At 45.2% G+C, this 19226-nt stretch overlaps 1 protein-coding gene across 4 annotated transcripts in view; it reads left to right on the top strand.

The window, feature by feature from the left end:
- The window catches only part of LOC116823195 (protein mono-ADP-ribosyltransferase PARP12-like), a 52517-nt gene extending 35008 nt beyond the window's left edge, over nucleotides 1-17509 (top strand). For 2 of the 4 annotated variants that reach the window (XM_032777607.2, XM_032777598.2), the window contains 6 exons: nucleotides 4342-4462; nucleotides 5594-5690; nucleotides 6578-6656; nucleotides 11022-11152; nucleotides 13710-13861; nucleotides 14625-17509. In XM_032777607.2, coding sequence (XP_032633498.1) covers nucleotides 4342-4462; nucleotides 5594-5690; nucleotides 6578-6656; nucleotides 11022-11152; nucleotides 13710-13861; nucleotides 14625-14905 — 861 coding nt within the window. In that variant the 3' untranslated portion in view covers nucleotides 14906-17509. Of the gene's footprint in view, nucleotides 1-4341; nucleotides 4463-5593; nucleotides 5691-6577; nucleotides 6657-8672; nucleotides 8832-11021; nucleotides 11153-13709; nucleotides 13862-14624 lie in introns of those variants that run through there. The other 2 variants (XM_032777617.2, XM_032777624.2) reach the window with 2 other exon arrangements.
- The last annotated feature ends 1717 nt before the right edge of the window (nucleotides 17510-19226 follow it).

Raw genomic sequence — 19226 nt, 5'->3', positions numbered from 1 at the left:
GATAAAAGAAAAATGTCACCATTTGAAACCATATTGAGCCTGTCATAGGGTCTATACATCTTATGCTGGTTCATCAGCCAAAGGATTAACAAAGCAACTGCCGACCGGCTTAGCCAGAGCTGATTGGCAACCCCAAAGGAGCTGGATAAAAGGGCTCCAAGGTAAGTGGGTGGGGCAGCTGCAAGAGAGATGATCCCTCCAGACCTGCCAGACAAACCAGTGCTCCAAAGAGCGATAAACAGGGCAGGAGGCTGGCAAGATTACAAAGGTAGGAAGTGGCTGAGAGAACAGCATGGGACTGAGAAGGATTGGTTCTCGCTGTTCCAAACAAGGGCCCTGAGCTGGTACCCAATGGAGTAAGCGGGTGTAGGTTCCGCTACCTACCTCGGTCAGGGATTTTTAGAGAAGTTGTTCCCAAACCCGGGAGACCTAGGGCTGATTAACCCCTACTGGAGCCAGGGAACTTCTACTGTCCCATTATCCTAATGGGGGGAAAAGACTATTGAGGAGGGATTGGGTCTTAATAGGGACTTGACAAATGCAGAGTTGGGTTTGACAGCATAAGGGGCAGGGAGCCAAGTGGATGTAGTTCCCAGTCCTGCCACAAGGGGATGCCGACACACCCCCTTATTACAGACTACCCTGTGGGTTATCAACAGGGTTGGAACAGCACAAACATCTACCACTTGAGCTAATGGAGCAATTGGCAGCAGCACTAGGCTGTTATCCTTATAAACGGATCACCCTATAGAAGGTGATGAAAGATCTACTTTGCCAACAGATTACACATGCATTTTCTAGACAGCAGAGGAACATTGGGATTTGGGAGTCCTAAGTTCTGTTCCAGGTTGTGGAAAGGTGTGTATCCTAGTGGTTTTAGACACTTTTGCCTTGTCACCCTCAGCCCATCCCCTAGTATATTTCCCACACCTGTCCCCACCCCCTCTGCTCTTCTCCATCATAGCATGTGATTCAGGCTGCTTCCTCTTCCTCCATGCTACTTGGGCACCAGCAGTGGAGCATTGAGAGTGCAGGAGAAAGTCACTCTTGTTCAAATGCCTGGCACCAAAGTTGACCCTGACATCTGGGAGGAAGGTTTGCAGGAAAAGCCCTTTGAGCCCCTGTAGTCCTCAGCTGGAGCATGCTCTGTTCAGACAGAATGTTTGAGGAAATTAGATGCCAAAGTCATTACAACCTTCTACAGTGCATGTGAGCTTGTAAAAATGGCAGTATTCAGAAGCTTATAAACTTGGCCAAATTCAGGTGGATTGTCACAAGGACCACAAAAGGCACGTCTCTGATCCAGGGCTGTAGAGCTTCTCAACAAAATGATTTTAAGTATTTTTTAATAATGGCAAAATGTGTTTTCCCCCGTCCTAATCTAATTTTCCAGAATGGCTGAGCTGTTTTTGCTAAAACTTGAATAGTTCAAGCCTCCGTTAGACTCCTAGTATGGAAAAGTTCAGCCCGAACAGTTAAAGTTTAGCAAAGTTATAAGCAACTGGAAGAAAAAAGGGTCTATAATGGAGTGTTCAAGCAACCTAAACTATGGTGTCATAGCCAGCTCCATCTATCATAAAGAGATCTCTGCACAAGTGGCTGTAGCCTGGCACAGGAATAGAAATGTTCTCATAGCTTGTTCCCAATGAGTAGCAGCTTGAACTCCACCGGGTAGCTTGTAGGGGCCCAGTATCATTTCCAGAGTGCATCTCCAATTGAAGTCAATGGGAGCTGCAGGTTAGAGTGGGGCTTTTGGAACCTCGGATGGGATGGAAAGCAATTTGGGTCTATGGGACGCTAGTGGTCAGTGGTGAAATGGTTCAGTTTGTGGCATTTCTCATGTCCAAAACTATTCCGGGTGGGTTTCTTTGTTGTATTGATTTTTGGAGGGGTGCAGAAGGGTGATGACATTCTTTCATTATGCAGCACTTTTGAGATCTATGAACAGTAAGCACTGTAAGTGCTAAGTATTACTATCAGTTATTTATTTTTCCTCAGTCTCATTCTCCCACAATCAACTCTGTAATTTCCTCTATGCCCGGAGCAAACTTCCTGACCCTGTGTGCCTCCTTCAAAGTCGCTTCCTCAGTTAGTCTTCCAAAGTTGACCTCCACTCCTCCCACTATATTTTCCCACTCTCAATCCTGTGTTATACCTGATATAGATGTGGCCAGGGAGCTGTCACTTTATTTACCTGTGTAGGTCCAGGCTCACTAATGACATATATGCAATACAGTATTTTTTCCCTGGCAGAGGTCAAAATTCATGGCTCATGTTTATCAATGAATGAAAAAGGCAGTTGTGCAATATTTTGTCCTTCCAGATAGGTTTAATCCAGAACTGTCATAAACAGATAGCTAAGGGTTAATGTTTCTTTCACCTGTAGAGGGTTAACAAAGAGAACCAATCAGGAAACTGGATTTTTCAAAGCTTAAGGGAGGGAATTTGGGGGTTTTTCTTGGTCTGGGGTTTTTGTCTGTTCTGTGCTATCTCAGCTATGAGCGGATCTATTTCCAATCTTTCTTATCTTCTGTTTCCCAGTTGTAAGTACAAGGTAGCAAAAGTATAGTCTTTTAAATTGTTTTTTGCTGTATTTGCATCTGTGTATCTGGCTGGTGGAGTCTTTATGTGTATTTGGCTATAAGTACTTTAATGTATGTTTTTGGGTAAGGCTTGTTTATCCTGATTTATGTTATTCATTTTCTATACAGGAAAGCCTGTATCTTAACATCTAGGTTTACAGAGAACTGTTCTATTCTTTCTTTCTTTTTTTTTTATTAAAAGTTTGCTTTTTTAGACCTGTTGATTTCTTTTCAGTTGAACCACCCAGGAAATTGGTGGGAAAGAAAGACGGGGAGGGGAAAAAGCTGCTCTCTGTGTTTAACCTCCTAGTGTCCGAGGGCGAAGAAGCTACGGGGGAAGAGAGCAGAGAATCTTTTCTGTTTCCTGTTCTTTGGGTTTCTTTTGTGGAAGAGAGGAACATACTTCTTGGTATTGTGATGTAAAGAGGTTGCATTCAGTCACTCTCAGGTTTAGCCAGAGAGAAGATTCTGGGTGTGGTAGGTAGGGGGGGAATGGTTTATTTCCCTTTGTGTTGTAGAACTAGAAGCTATCGAGTCTTGGGGTCCCCAGGGAAAGTTTGGGAGACTCAATGAGCCAAGGACACTGGAAATTAGGCTGGTGGCAGCAACATAAATCTAAGCTGGTAATAAGCTTTAGAGGGTTCATGCTAGCTTCCCAGTTTATGAACGCTAAGGTTCAAATCTGAGTGGAAGCTATGAGAGTGGCAGCGATTGGGAAAGATAAGTAAATCCAAAAGCCAGTAACGATTATAATTTGCTTCTCTGCTAGCTGGTTATAAGCAGGGGGAAGGGTTTATTTTTTTTAAACTGCAGCCAGAGAATTTTTTTTCCTTGCTCCCTGCTAGCTGTGCATAGGGAGGGCTATTAAAGGTAACGACGTTCGTTTGTTAAACAAAGCAGCCTTAAACAAAGCAGCCTTAAGTGGTCAGCAAAGCACTCCAGCCAGAACACATTTATAAAAAAAAAGAGGGTTTTCTTTTGCTTTTTAACTGTTCGGGAGAGGCTAGTAAGTTATAAAGGAGTTGCTAGGCAGACTCCAGGAGACAACAGAGAGCCAGCCGTTCAGACAACAACCACCAGAGGGCACCCCAACACAAGAAAACAAGAACCATGACTACCAAGGACCTGAAACAGGAGCTAGCAAGACTGGAGGCAAAGGCACAAATCAGAAACGCAGAGCACAAGCGAGACATGGAAAACAAACTATAAGAACTAGAAATAAAAGAAAAAGAGATGGAGCTGAGAGAAAGAGAGAGAGGCGCCAGCCACAGGAGAGAGCTGGAGATAAAAGAGGAAGCCTACAAAAGAGAACAAGCAGCCAAACATGCAGCCCACCAACGAGAGATGGAAAAACAGAGGGAGGCCCACCGGCAGTTGTGCAATATTTTGTCCTTCCAGATAGGTTTAATCCAGAAGTAGGCCACCAATGGCACATGTGCCAAAGGCGGCATGTGAGCTGATTTTCTGTGGCACTCACACTTCCTGGGTCCTGGCCATCGATCTGAGGAGCTCTGTGTTTTAATTTAATTTTAAATGAAGCTTCTTAAACACTTAAAAAACCTTATTTATTTTATATACAACAATAGTTTAGTTATATAGTATAGACGTATAGAAAGAAACCTCTAAAAACATTAAAATGTATTACTGGCACACGAAACCGTAAATTAGAGTGAATAAATGAAGACTTGGCACACCACTTCTGAAAGGTTGCCAACTCCTGGTTTAACCATTATTTTCCCCCCACATTTCCATTCTATAGGACGGATTGCAGGGAGCTTCTGCGCTAGCTTCTGATGATTTGGAGAATTTATTTCTGGCGAATCCAAATGACATCCTACAATTTCAGGCTGGTTCCCAACATTACGAGATCAATTTTAAAGGTACTGTCCCCCTTTAATTCCAGTTGAACACAATGCATTATCATTTATAGTTTGGTAGCTTTGATATGCTACGTTGCAGTACTTTTCTGGGAGACGTGTACAGAGGGAGACCGCTGCAAATAGGACTAGCTGGATAGTTTTACGGAGAAGGGGAAATAGTCCGCATATGCAGGATGGAATATTGTAAGGGGAGAGAAATCTGTAAAGTGGAGAAGGTGTAAATAAGTATGTGGGCAAATTAATGACAGAACGGAACAAGGTACAAATTGGACAAAGAGGGCAAGGTAAATTGCATGAGGTAAGGGGGTTGGGGAAGGGAAGAGGTTTTAAAGAGAGCTTTTCCCTTTAGAGTAAACATGTGGAAGGCCTCATCTAACCAAAAAAGAAATGGTACTCGACCAGCCAGTGGTTGCTTTTTTAGCTATGATTATTACTTATGATTTTGTTTAAGATGGCTCTGTTTGCCTGAGAGCATCACATGCAGCTTTTTCTTCTGCCAGATTCTGCAGCCTGAAGTCTGAGCTTCTGACAAGTCTATGATGGGAATATTTGTAATGTCACAACTGTAATCCATCACACATCTGTAATTCTGTCTGGGGATTTCCATGGTTTACAAAGTTATTTATGAATTCTCACAACATTCCCGTGGCCAATTCTTATAATGCCCATTTTGCAGAAGGGTTGCAGAGGCTCACAGAGGGTGTACAGAAAGTCTGCCAAGCTCTTTCAGCACTCCACTGCAGAGTTGTTGACTTCACTGCAGCCTTAAACGGGAGCAGAAGACAGGAGATGAGGGACTGAACCCTTGTTTAAATACATAGTAAAGTCATGAATTGTCTGGTAGATTTGAACGTTTTCCATGCTATGAAGAAAGAGTGTAAGTGAGATGGAGGGAACAAGTGATTTCTGGAAGGGTAGGTAAGCTCAAGTAAGAGAGTCATAAGGAAGGGACAGAGAAGATTGAAACAAACTAGTCGGGCTGCAGAGACAGTGGTTGCTAAACAGACAAAAAGTTCAACTGCCACATTCCATCAACAAATGAATGTTTATTTCCTCTTGCACTGTGTGTGTGTGTGGTGTGTGTGTGTAAAAAAAAAAAAAAAATACATGCAATAAATTTTCTCTTTCAAGAAATGGTCCAGAAAAATGTCCGTTATCAAACTCAAAGAGAAGTCCGCAGGCGACCAAAGTTCGTGTCCTTAGAAGATGTGAAAAAGATGAAAAAAGGGTACTCAATGATGCGTTCATTTTTGTTTGTTTTTTTCACTGTAAAACGAAATGCCCCATATGGAATGGTGGCTGCATATGGGGAAGTTTCTTGATTCTCATAATAATTCTGGTTCGCTGATTGCCATAGCGGTTGGTTGTATCGCAATTCAGCTGTTCTTGTTCGCCTCAATATACTGCATGTTTTGGTGGAATCATATAACACACTGCTGGTTTGCAGATAGTTGCAGCAGTGCCACAGTCAGTGTGCAACACTGCAGTTCTCTGCTGCATGAGCAGGAATCTGCCTGTTCCTGTGGTACATGGTGTAAGAGGAGATGGGGGTATTGATGAGATAGAACTTGTCTTTTACAAAAGTATAGTAAGAGACCAAGGCCTCGTCTACACTGCACCCTAAGTTGGTGTCACTGCAACTGATGCAGTGATGTCAATTTAGCAGGTCTGGTGAAGACATGACACGTCAACGGGAGAACGCTCTCCTATCGACTTAGTTAATCCACCTCAGTGAGAGGCGAAAGCTCCCGTCTACATAGCATGGTGTAGACACCACTTTAAGTCAATGTAAGCTATGTCGACTTCAGTTATATTACTTATGTAGCTTAAGTAGCGTAACTTAGATCGACTTTCATCACTAGTATAGATCAGGCCTAAAAAATGCTGCCCACCAGAAACTGGGGACTAATTCCTATTGGGAACCTAGTTACATGACGATATTTAATTGGCAATCTGCAGTAAGTAGCAAGATTAAATCTGTGTTGTAAAATTCTTACAGGGGAAGTGACCAAAATAGCCTTATTCCAAGGGGACCCTGTCAGTCTGGGAGAGGGTTTATGACAAGAATGGAAGTACCGTAGACTCGTTCCTGATTTTCTTTTTGTTCACAAACAGCCAAAGAGTGACTGATACTCCAGATCAAAACTATCCTAGAAAGTGGGACAGATCAGCACTGCCTGACATGGGATACAAGGTACTTGTGTTTTCTCCTTTTTGCTCTAGTGAGATTGGGTTGTTTCTATACAGGTTCTTTTGATGGAAAGGCACTGAGCCCAAAGGAACATGATAAAATGTCCATGTATACTGAAACATTTGCCATTTGGGAATATAGTTACAAAGGGCCAGATTTTAAAAGATATTTAGGCATTGTACGGTCATTGATTTCATCTGCATCTCTAGGTGACTGGACCAGATTTTTAAAAAGGTATTAAAGTGTCCTGAGACTACCAATATGGGTGCTAGTTGAGTTGGTGGGTTTTCAAACAGTATTTTTACATGGCAGTTAGATTCCTACGGCTGGCCTGTGCCATCTGACTTGGGCTCATGAGGCTCAGGCTAAGGGACTGTTTAATTGCAGTGTAGATGTTTGGGCTTGGGCTGGGTTTGGGTTTGGATTTGGACTCTAGGACCCTGTGAGGTGGGAGGGTCTCAGAGCCTGAACGTCTTCACTGCAGTTAAATATAGATTTTTAAAAGTAGTGTAGATGTACCCTGAAGTTCACATCTGTCCAATAGAAACTGGACTGAGATTACCAACTCTTGTCACACAGGCCACCAAAGAACCATCATGTGATGACGATATGGTCATTACTAGGTCAAGTTGCCTCTCTTTTCATATCTAATCAAACAAATACAGTATTAAACTTATAATATATACACAGAGGGGGAGGGATAGCTCAGTGGTTTGAGCATTGGCCTACTAAGCTCAGGGTTGTGAGTTCAGCCCTTGAGGGGGCCACTTAGGGATCTGGGGCAAAATCAGTACTTGGTCCTGCTAGTGAAGGCAGGGGGCTGGACTCAATGACCCCTTAGGGTCCCTTCTAGTTCTAGGAGATAGGCATATCTCCATTCATTTCTTTAAAGAAATGAAGCTAACAAGTAAGAGCAGAGCTATTGGACAGCTAGGAGTTTTTACTAGCAGTTTTGATGATATTTGCATGTTGCTTCAACAGATGGATCAAAAGAAATACTGGAATCATCTAGTTAATAGTTCTATGGCTAAAGAACAGACCGAGAGTCAAGCACTTGGATACACCATAGTTTTGTAGCTCCTCCTTTAGAGGAGATTTAAGTGCAGGCTCCATTACCAGCTCTGCTATAGATGTCCTATGTGAAATTGGCCAAGTCACTTGGCCACAGAATAAGTGGGAGGCATCAAGGAGCTGGTGATGGATTCCTGATTCTCAGACTGCTTTTATTGGTGCTAAGAGCAGTTTTTGGGCACTTTGCCAGCTGGTGATAGCCAGAGAGCAGAACTTTGCAGATGTTCACACTCTTTGCAGTTCTTCACCCCATATTCCCAGGCTGTAGTGAGGAGTGACTTAGGAGCACACCATGCAATTTCTATGCCAGCGGTCCTTTAGGCTGTATGGACCAGATTCAGATCCTCTTATTCATGTTGGGTGGCTTTTTTTACCACGAATAACTTGTGGAGTAAGGTGCTTCTCAACACAAGTAAGGGAATCAGAATCCGGACCTGCGGTAAAGCTGACATCAGGGACAAAAAATAAGTCTTTGCTCCTGTTATCCTTGCCACTGCAGCTGAGGGGGAATTAAGAAATTCCTCCGTGTGTGTTATCAAGGGAATTGTTAACAAAGGCTGGGATTTTCAAAGCAGCCTAAGGTGGTTAGGTGCCAAATTCCCTTTAAACTCCAATGGGATTTAGGAGCCTAATTCCTTTTCCCTTTCAAATCCCAGCCTAAATTCCAATCAGGTACACCTCTGCTAAGCTCACTGGAGACAATGGGGTTGCACAGGCACAAAGAATTTGACTGGCAGGAACATGTTATTACTGCTGGTTAGTGATGTGAGAGATTAACAGAATCCAGCTTGCGTTTCAGTCAAGTACCTCGTCTCAATTGACACTTTAAGATGGAAGATGTTAAATAACTGCAAAGTATTATCAATTCTTAAAGTGTAGGCCAGGTAGAAGCATAATTGATCTGAGATTGATCATTACCTCTCTGACCATAAGGCTTTTCTTTCATAGTAGCAATCCTCTTTCACTGTTTCGTGACTGGCTGGGATTCTGCATGCCTCTGTGGTGGCCTTCACGACATCTGACATCTCAGCCTTGATGAATTTTCTACACTTCAGACACTGGCCTTGCAAACTGTTCTGGAAAATCTTGTGTGACAAAGTTCCTCCTCTACCTTGGTGGGTCCTGCGCTTCTTGGCAGATTTGCTCACCTCAGTGATCTTCCCCACAGTCTGGGTCAACTCCCTGTGTTTGATCGAGGAGTTGGTAAGGTTGGGGAACCCGAGCCCACCCTCTTACTTTCGGGTTCCAGCCAGGCCTGGGATGGCAGCTGTCTATAGTGCCTTCGTAACAGCTGCATGACACTCAATCCTGGGCTACTTCTCTCATGGCCTCCTCCAAACCCTTTTTTCCTCACCCCCAGCGACTTCCTCCTGGTGTCTGATAACACTGTAACCTTAGTCCTCCACAGCACACCTCTCACTCTCAGGTCCTTGCATACTTTGCTCCCAGCTCCTTCTCCTTCTCCTTCTCCTTCTCCTCTGGCTCCTCTCCTTCTCCTCTGGATCTCTCTATATTAGGGTGAGCTCCTTTTTAAACCCCAGGTGCCTGATTAGCCTGCCCTGATGCTGCAGGTGTTCTACATTAAAGTAGCTATCTCTACTGCCTTCTAGAAAGGTCTTAATTGGCTCCAGGTGCCTTGATTAACCTGGAGCAACTGCCATTTGGTTACCATGGTCCTAGGGATTTGTTTAGCCTGGGGCTAACATACCTGTTTCTCAGTACTTTACTGTAGCCATCTGGCCTTGCCCCCATCACACTTGCTACACCGGAAAGGATCACTTATGAGAGGCTTTGCTATTTTTTTTTTTTTTTTTAGTCTTTCCTGTTTAGTATAAAGACTTCTATTTTCTTCCTCTTTCCCTACACATAATATTGGAGGTTGCAGTATTTATTCTGTAAAGCATTTTGAGACATGAAAAATCCTATGCAAAGTAAAAGTTTATATGTCTATAATCTATATCTGGGGGGGCAAACTTTTTGGCCAGAGGGCCACATCTGGGTAGGGAAATTGCAGGGCAGGGGGTTGGAGTGTGCAGGAAGGGGCTCAGGGCAAGGGCTTGGGGTGCCAGAGGGGTGTGGGGTGTACAAGGGGGCTCATGGCAGGAGGGGGTGTGGAGTGCGGGAGGGGGATTAGGGCAGGGGGTTGGGAAGTGGGCTGCGGCAGGGGGCTTAGGGCAGGGGGTTGAAATGCAGGGAGGGGTGCGTCAGGGGGCTTAGGGCAGGGGATTGGAGTGTGGGCTCCGGCCTGGTTGCTGCTTACCTGGTGCAGCTCAAGTGTGGCAGCAGTGCACAGTGGGGCCAAGACAGGCTCTCAGCCTGCCCTGGCCCCACCTCGCTCCTGGAAGCGGGCAGCACCATGTCCCTGCAGCCTCTGTGCACTGCCCTTGCCTGTGGGTACCTCCCCTGAAGCTCCCATTGAAGTTCCCCATTCCCAGCCAATGGGAGCTGCACGGGGCGGTGCCTGCAGGCGAGGGCAGTGCACAGAGCCCTCTGCCTCCCCGCTACAGGGACGTGGAGCCGGCCACTTCCGGGAGTGGCATGGGGCCTGCAGCGCTACGGGGTGGCAATCCCACAGGCCGAATCCAGCCCGCGGGCCATAGTTTGCCTACCTCTGATCTATGTTGTTAGATATTGATAGCTTGTTAGGATTAGTAAATCAGGTTCTGTGAATCCCCCTCCATCTTCTTTTTACTTTGTGTAATGGCGGCAAAATGGAATTGGTAGTTGAAGAGAGATACATGGCAAAAATGAACTGTCTTAAAATGTATGAATATAATATTTGTGTTAGAGAATGAGCAGGCTGAACCAGAGGCGGATTGAGCTGCTGTCACCATGCCTCCCAGAGCAGCCAGTGCTCCGTTTTAAGATGACACGTTGGAACTGGGGCCTTTCACCTCAAGTTTTGATTTCATATTTGCCCTAGGCAGCAGTGACTGAAAAACTGTTACTCATGTCTGTCTGGTAGCCCTGTGTTACAGGAGTTAGTAGTCTCAGCCTAGTTTATAGTTGACAGGTCACCATCTCAACAGATGAAGTATGGAACGTATACAAACACTTGAATTCATCTCTCCTTCGTCTGAGAGATCCTTCCCACAGAGAGAGGTATGCTGCACAGAACAGAATGGGGGAGCTCACATAGGAACTATCTGGGCTGTTCCTGTTCTGTGAGTGAATAGGATTTCAAGTACTACATACACTCAAAAGATCCACCTTTGATCTCACTGGTTCTGCCTATGAAAGCGTGATCAGCCCGTTGAAGCTTTCTGTAACCTTTGGCTGTGGTTTGGTATTTTGTAGGCAGTGGAGATCACTAATCCATCCTCTGAATACACTGAAATCGAGACCCTATTTAAAAGGACAATGAGCAATTATGCTATCCAGAGAATGAGGAGGATTCAGAACCCATCCCTTTGGCAAGTCTTTCAGTGGTTTGTATCTATTTTATTACATTACACTCGTTGTGGCAATAACAAGGGGAGTGAGTCTCATAACTTCCAAGACTGTCTGTCTCTCCTGGACATACATGCTGGTGACTGACATTAACTCTGGAGGTTACCCACTGTGGTGCTGAAGCTTACTTTAGCTCTGTTACTTAAAAGAACTCTCAGAAATACCGCTCAGTCCTTTCTGAGGCTAATTAGCTAGTCATTGTTGATGTGCTATTGCTGCTGAGCTTTAGCACCCCCTCCTTGAAAAGGTAACATCCCCTCTACAGCAAAGCTGCTGACTCTCTGCGTGGAGTAGCTACTCCATGAAAATTAACCGATACGACTGGCACACAGAATCGGTATGCAAGTACATCTGTGTTTACTGAATATTGAATTGCCCTGATAGCAGAGTCTTCACTGTTTGCACAGGTTCAAAAGGAGACTGTATCCATTAATAAGTCTGCTGCAGTGGATCTAGAATGTCTCTTTTAATACGTATTTTACGAAGGTGTCACACTGCTCTCAGGGCGAGGTTCCTGAAGGCATATTAGGGGCTTCTGGTGTAGAACAGCCAAACTACACTGAACTACAATCCCCAAGGCTTGGGTTATTTGTTACTGATGGGCTCTAGTTCCTTTTGGCTTTTAAATATCTACAGCATAGTTGGCCAATTAAGAACAGCAGCAGAAACATTTAATAAGAGTGCTTTGATGCCATGGTAATTAGGGGTCAGGAGAGCATATAAGATCCTGTCTAGATAGACAGATAACATTTTCCCCTCAAAAACAGTTTGGGTTTAGCAATGATCGAGCTAATAGTCTAACCAAGCAATAACAACAATTGCTAAGCAGCAAAAAAGAGTTTGCTAGAAATGGTTTGTTTTAACAGAACAGACCTTGAAAATAACTGACAGCATTTAAAAAACTAATCTTAATCCATGTGTCTTGTAGCTTTTTCCACATTCCCTTTCAGATTTTTATCAAATGTCGGGAGGCAAGTGTGATGGGTTTGGTCACACTGTTTTGGTTATACTGTCACCTGACGTGCTGGAATTACCTCTGAGCCCGTTTTTCCACTGCCAGCTTGGGACTCCAGAAACCCTGCCTTGTTGAGCCAGACACACTAGTCTGCTGCAACACAGACCCAGGTCTGGTCCACGCCCCTAAAGCTGCAGACTTTAACCAAAAACGGCTCAGCAAGTCACCTATCTCCGACACCCAGCTCCCAATGGGATCCAAACCCCAGATAAATCCATTTTACTCTGCATAAAGCTTATACGGGGTAAACTCATAAACTGTCCACCCTCTGTAACACTGATAGAGAGATATGCACAGTTGTTTACTCCCCTTGGTCTTAATTATTAAACAGAAGTGATTTTATTAACCCAGAATAAGTGATTAAGTATAAAAAGTAGGATTTAAGTGGTTTCAAGTAATAACAGGCAGAACAAAGCAAGTTACCAAGCAAAATAAAACAAAACATGCAAGTCAAAGCCTAATACATGTAAGAAACTGAATAAAAGTAAATCTCACCCTCAGATATTCCAATAAGCTTTTTTCACAGACTAGACTCCTTCTTAGTCTGGGCCCAATCCTTTCCCCACTACAGTCCTTGTTAGCTCCAGCTCAGGTGGTAACTAGGGAATTTCTCATAACTGGCAGTCCCCTTTGTTCTGTGCCACCCCCTTTTATATCTTCGGCACCAGGTGGGAACCCTTTGTCTCTCTTTGGGTTCCAACTCCTCCTTCTAAATGGAAAAGCACCAGGTTTAAGATGGATTCCAGTATCCTGTGACATGTTCAGATGTTCTGTGAGACTCCAAGCCTCCATTCTTCCTGGGCTGACTCACAGGAAGGCTGCAAGTAAACAGCCATTTAGAACCAATTGTCCTAGTTAATGGAAGCCCTCAAGATTCCAAGCCACCATTAATGGCCCACACTTTGCATAGTTACAATAGGACCTCAGAGTAATACTTCTTATTTCTAGCTTTAGGCCTTGGCTACACTGGCGCTTTACAGCACTGCAACTTTCTCACTCAGGGGTGTGAAAAAACACACCCCTGAGCGCAGCAGGTTACAGTGCTGCAAAGCGCCAGTGTAAACAGTGCCCCAGCACTGGGAGCGCGGCTCCCAGCGCTGCAAGCTAATCTTCACGGGGAGGTGGAGTACCTGCAGCGCTTGGAGACCTCTCTCCCAGCGCTGGCGCCACGACCACACTTGCACTTCAAAGCGCTGCTGCGAGAGCGCTCCCGTGGCAGCACTTTGGAGTTTCGAGTGTAGCCAAGCCGTCAGATACAAGAATGATACATACATACAAATAGGATGAACACACTCAGTAGATTATAAACTTTGTAATGATACCTTACCAGAGACCTTTCAGGAAGCATATTCCAATTACATTATATTCACACTCATAAGCATATTTCCATAAACAAGTAATTTTTACTGCCGTTCCCAGACTAGCAGCTCTAATTTGACTGCCAGTGGAATACAGAAGGTGGCTGGAAGTCTCATCCATATTATAGTGTGTGTGTCTTTTAAATATATTTTTTACATCAGGCAAAAAGAGCAGATGAAGAAGAAAAATGGAGGGAAAGATGTAGATGAGAGGCTCTTGTTCCATGGAACCAAGAGTTCCCATTTGGAAGCCATCTGCAATCACAATTTTGACTGGAGAATCTGTGGGGTCCATGGAACAAACTATGGAAAAGGTGAGGAGGACATGACTGCGTATATGAGATCACAGACTTTCTTTAAAGTACCCAGTGGTGATGTTACAGTGATAATTGGTCTTTATAAGCTGCAGTGATTTTTTCGTGCATCGGGGAAGTGATGGGAGGGAAGCTCCAGTGTTCTTTCAGGTTGGAAAGGAATTGGTTTGTGTGGGTGAAGAATTTGATGTGGGGTTGAGAGAATTAATTTGGGGGCTGAAAAAGAATTGTTATATTGGGGGAGGAAGGGGAGAGGGGCATGTTTTGATTCCTAGGAAGTGGAGGGAAACTTGTCAGTCCATTACCTCCTTCACCTCAGGAGGAGGGGAGTTGAAGAAGATGGTAATTTTCTGTCAGATGGAGACAAGAGGTTTCCTTCCTCTTATCCACCCATGATGCTGGCTTTTTTCCTTCAGCTCTTAACATTAATTTTTTCCTCTTGTGCTATACCTATTGATCTAATGTCTTACTCTTCCTAGGCTGTTTTTCTTTACTCTCCCTTTCTATCTCACTCCTTCATAACCCAGCCTGCTCTTTCCTTCCTCTTGAAAGTAATGGGAGTTGTACAGCAAAATCCTTTAGCTGTCTGGTGTGAAATCTCCACTAAACATACTGGGATGCCAATAAACATAAAGTTCGCTTATTGAAATTTGAGTCAAATACATCCTAATTATTGTGCTGTGCTAACTCTTTTGTGCCTGACGTATAAAGTACAGCATACACATCCAGTATCCTTACTGTGCCCTTTTTTTGTCATTCCTAGGAAGTTACTTCGCCAGAGATGCTAAGTATGCCCACAGTTATAGTCAATCTGCTGCAAAAGGCAACACAATGTTTGTGGCTCGAGTTCTAGTTGGAGACTTCATTAGAGGAGACGCAACCTACGTTCGTCCCCCACAAAGAGCTACTGATATGCTCACCTTTTACGACAGCTGTGTGGACAATGTGCTGGTTCCCTCCATTTTTGTCATCTTTGAGAAGCATCAGATTTATCCAGAGTATATAATAGACTATAGTGAAGAAAAAAAATGTTTTGTATCTTAAATAAGGGAGAGAGCAGTTTGTATTTCTCACTGCAGCATTCAGATTTTTACATGTTTTTAAGGGTTTCTTATCCTGGATTAGATTGTCTAATACTCATCTCTCATTTTTAATAGAGCACCTTTCCAACTGCTACATCCAAAGAATTTGCTCCTTGAAGGAGGTTGGCAAAGGGAACATCCTGCACACTAGGCGATTACTCTTTTTCATCAAACTGTTAACTTTAACTTGTTCATAATATGTAAACCTTAGGGTAGCCCCACACAGGAGGGGTCAGAATTGGGGATGTGGGAGTGGAATTTTATGATTCTTCTTTGTGCAGCAACAATAAACTTTGGAAATACTAACTAGACAGGATTTCTCTTGAGAAATACGTTCAACTGAGAGAAAAATTGTCTACTCTAGTTTAATATAGTTGACAACTTGATTGTATGCTTACGGCTTTTAGATTTTGTCGTGCTCTGAATGATGAGTCATTCAACTCTGATGCCTTTACTGAGGTGGCTCTTTCCCTTGCCTACCCTATCATTTCCAAGGAACCTGTGAATTAGTTCACTGTGGATTTGACAGGGTGGTGTTCTTGGAGTACTGTATGTCGATGTCAATATTTTAGATTAAAATCAGTAACTAGACAAAGAAAAAGTCTGTTCTTTTAATTTGGTGTAATGAATAAGGTCTCAAAAGGAAGAGTTCCTCCTGGTGCACAAGCAATGTTAACCTAATGGTCAGAGCAGAATACTGTCAGCCATGGTTCTGTTTCCAACTGTATAGCAGATTTGCTGTGCAACTTGGATCTGTAGGTAGGAAAGCTGGAGGTAGACCATAACAATTGACTGTCTGGGAAAAGGCATGTCCCAGAATTTGTTGTTTCAGTTGCTAATGATTACATGCATAAATTTAAAGGCTTGGCTGAGATTCGCTTGAAACCTTGCCTTTAGTGTATTACGTTTTCCACATGTGGATAGTTGTCCAGCAAATGCTGTAGGACAGAAGTAATGTCTTGGAGTGCTTTGATGTTTTTCTGTCATGCAGGATGGACAGTAATTTTCGTTGTGCCAGGGACATCACATGACTTGTGTAGAGTGAACATCTTTAAAGGTGTTCTTCATCACTCTGGTGCAGTAGAACGTGCTCACGTGACAAGAACTTGTTAGTTCCTCATTAACTATGTAATCTTCATTTTCTATGGCCAGTTGTATGCTAGGAAAATTACCCACTGCTGACAATGATGAGCCAAGCATAGTCGTAACAGTGTTCTAACTATTGTTTCTGAAGTGGTTCGGGTCTTACCAGATTGTTCTGGTCTACATTTTCATATAAATCATGTTTAGCATTACGCCATGTCAATAATGGGTAACTTTCCTAATAGTGACCAAGCATGTTTTAATAACATCTGCAGTCTGTTGAGCTCTCATTCAAGGGGTTTTTTGGTAATGAAGATCACATTTCCATCATCCCCTACTAACTTTCTAAGAGCTCACCTTTTGGGCTGAAATGCCTCTGTTCAAAGGTGACTCATTTTGGCAAGAGTGAGCAAACTCCCTTGGCTGGTGGGAGGGGAAAACTGCTACAGCAAGAACTACTGAAGTTTATAATGTGGCATGTTTAAAGACTATTGCATTTTGCTAGGCTTGGGGTGCGAGGGGGAACTGGTTTTGAATTTAGCCAAGCTGTAACCACATCCTGGGCATGGGAGTTAGACAAACTGCAGGCTGGAGATGCTCACATGAGCTGCTGGGAATTGACAAGCTCCCACTGAGGAAGAAGGGTGTATGTAAGACTAGGAAATGAAAATGCAGTAAATGACTCAAGCCCTTATACAATCAAAGAATGTTTTCAACTTTTTTTTAAAAAAAAATCAAAAATACAGAATCTAGTTATCCATGGTGGTGGAGGACCTGTTGGAGGCATTCCAAGATGTGTATTGAGCGCTTTGGCACCTCAGCTGAAGGGTGAAGAGGTGGAGGTTGATTCTGAAACACTAATTTCTCCCAAATGTTCACTAGGCTTTGGAGTTTAGTATTTTTAGACACCTATTTGATAAGAGTATAAAAATCAGTTCTATTACTCAGCTTTTGTCTCTAGTAATTAATGAATGTCACTAGACCTTTAGTTGCCACAGAATCAGCCATGATACACAAGACCTTCATTTATAATGCAAAAAACAAAGCTGGAGAAACATCTGACATATCTTTCAGGTCCCCTTTACACATAAGAAAGGTGGGGTGGGGAGAGACAAATTTACATTTTCTCCTGTGTTGCTCATCATTAAAGTTCCAAAAGAAATGTTAACTCCGCCACATTTCACATGGTGTATATTTCTATTTGTCTGTTGTTAAATGTGTAATGTAATATGTTGTAATGTAAGCTTATGCCATAATCAAACCGATTGAGCAATATAGCCAGTTAATACTGCTATTCCAGGCTTTTTACTTTTGTGTTTCTGGACTTTGATTTGACCTGGGCAACTGTAGTGAGACCTCAGATAAGTCTACATATACAGCTAAGTATGTAGGGCTGCATCAAACAGAACAGTTTGTGAAGTTGTGTGTAACTGAGCTTTGCAATCACAAAATGTCTTTTAATAAATTGAATATCAAATTATGATTGTCAGATATCTTTTATGTTTAAATATGTGGCATTGGGGACGCTATCTTCTATGAGCAATTACTTTAGACCAGGGGTTGGCAACCTATGGCACGTGTGCCAAAGACAGCACGCAAGCCAATTTTTAATGGCACGCTGAGGCCTGCCAGGACTCCAGCATGCCATTAAAAATCCTGCCCAGCCTGGCGCGCTCTCCTCTGCCTCCACTTCCCCCGCGGGGGCAGGGAGCAGAAGCATAGCCATGCACACGGGGTGGGCAAATGGCCCCACTCTCCTGGCACGGCAAGCCGCGGGGTGCGCGCTCCGGGGCCGAGCGCAGCAAGCTACCAACCCCTCCCTCACCTTCTCCCCTCCCCTGGGGCCCTGGCACCACGCGCAGTGCTCTGGGGGTCGGGGCTGCGCGCTCCCGTGGGGCAGCATTTAGCTCCGCGGGGAGGCAGACACGCTCCCCGCTCAACCGGAGGGGCAGGGCTGTGTGCTTCCGCGGAGCAGCGTATCTAGCGCTGTGTGGAGCCTTATGGTAAGGGGCCCAGGGCGGTGGGGGTTGGATAAGGGGTGGGGGCAGTCAGAGGACAGGGAGCAGGGGAGGTTGGATGGGGCATGGGAGTCCCAGGGTCTGTAAGCGCGTGGGGGGTGGAAGGGCTCAGGGAACTGGGAGCAAGGAGGTCTGGGAGGGGCAGTTAGGGTGGGGGGTCTCTGGAGGGGGTGGTCAGGGGACAAGGACCTGGGGAGGAGGTGTATGAGTCGGGAGTTGCAGGGGGAAGGCCTGTCAGGAGGCAGGGGTGTGGAGAGGGGTTGGGTTAGGCAGGGAGCAGAGGGGGTTGGTTGAGTCGAGAGTTGTGGAAGTCCTGTCAGGGGGCGGGGAGTGGTTGGATATGCATGGGAGTCCCGGGGGTCTGTCTGGGGGTGGGGTTGTGAATAAGGGTCGGGGCAGTCAGAGGACAAGGAACAAGGAGGCTTAAATAGGGGGTGGGGTCCTGGGGGGCAGTTGGGGGAAGGGGTCCCAGGAGGGGAAAGTCAGGGAACAAGAAGCAGGAGGGTTGCGAGTTCTTAGGGGGACAGTCACCCAGCCCTCTCCCCTGAGCCCTGACCTCCCCCCCGTACCCCCTCTGCCCTGAGCCCCGCACACACCCCCAAGGCCTCAGCCCTGAGCCCTGTACCTCCCTCATACACACCCAGCCCTCTGCTTGACTCCATCCCCCCCACCCCACACACATACAACCCTAGCCCTGACTCTGGTACCCCCAGACATACCCAGCCCGCCCCTTTGCCCTGACACCTGCACTCCCCACATACCCAGCCCTGACTCCAGCCCTCGAGCCTCAGCCCTCTGCCCTGACTCTTGCACCCCCCCCACATCCCCAGTCCCCCCACACTCCATGCACCCACCACATCCCTACCCCCACCCTGAGCACCAAAGGGGAGCTCCTGCACCCCCTCCTCCACATTCCCACCTGCACCCCTCACACCAAATGGGAGCTGCCCAGGTAACTGCCCCACACTCAAACCTCCTGCCCCAACCCTGAGCCCCCTCCCTCATTCTAGCTCCTGGCCCAACCCTTCACCCTCAGCCCTGTGTTCAGCGCACTCCCACCCTCAGCTCAGTGCAGATAGAGGAAAAGAATGGGCCAGAACCAGGGAGAAGGTAGGTACCCACTGTATGTGGGCAGGGCTGGGACCCCAGACTGGCAGCGGGCTGAGCAGATCCGGCAGTCAG

The sequence above is a fragment of the Chelonoidis abingdonii genome, chromosome 1 (genome assembly GCF_003597395.2).
Source record: "Chelonoidis abingdonii isolate Lonesome George chromosome 1, CheloAbing_2.0, whole genome shotgun sequence".
NCBI classification, from domain to species: Eukaryota; Metazoa; Chordata; order Testudines; family Testudinidae; genus Chelonoidis; species Chelonoidis abingdonii.
The sequence above is the reverse complement of the archived record's forward strand: the minus strand, read 5'-3'. Positions and strand labels throughout refer to the sequence as shown.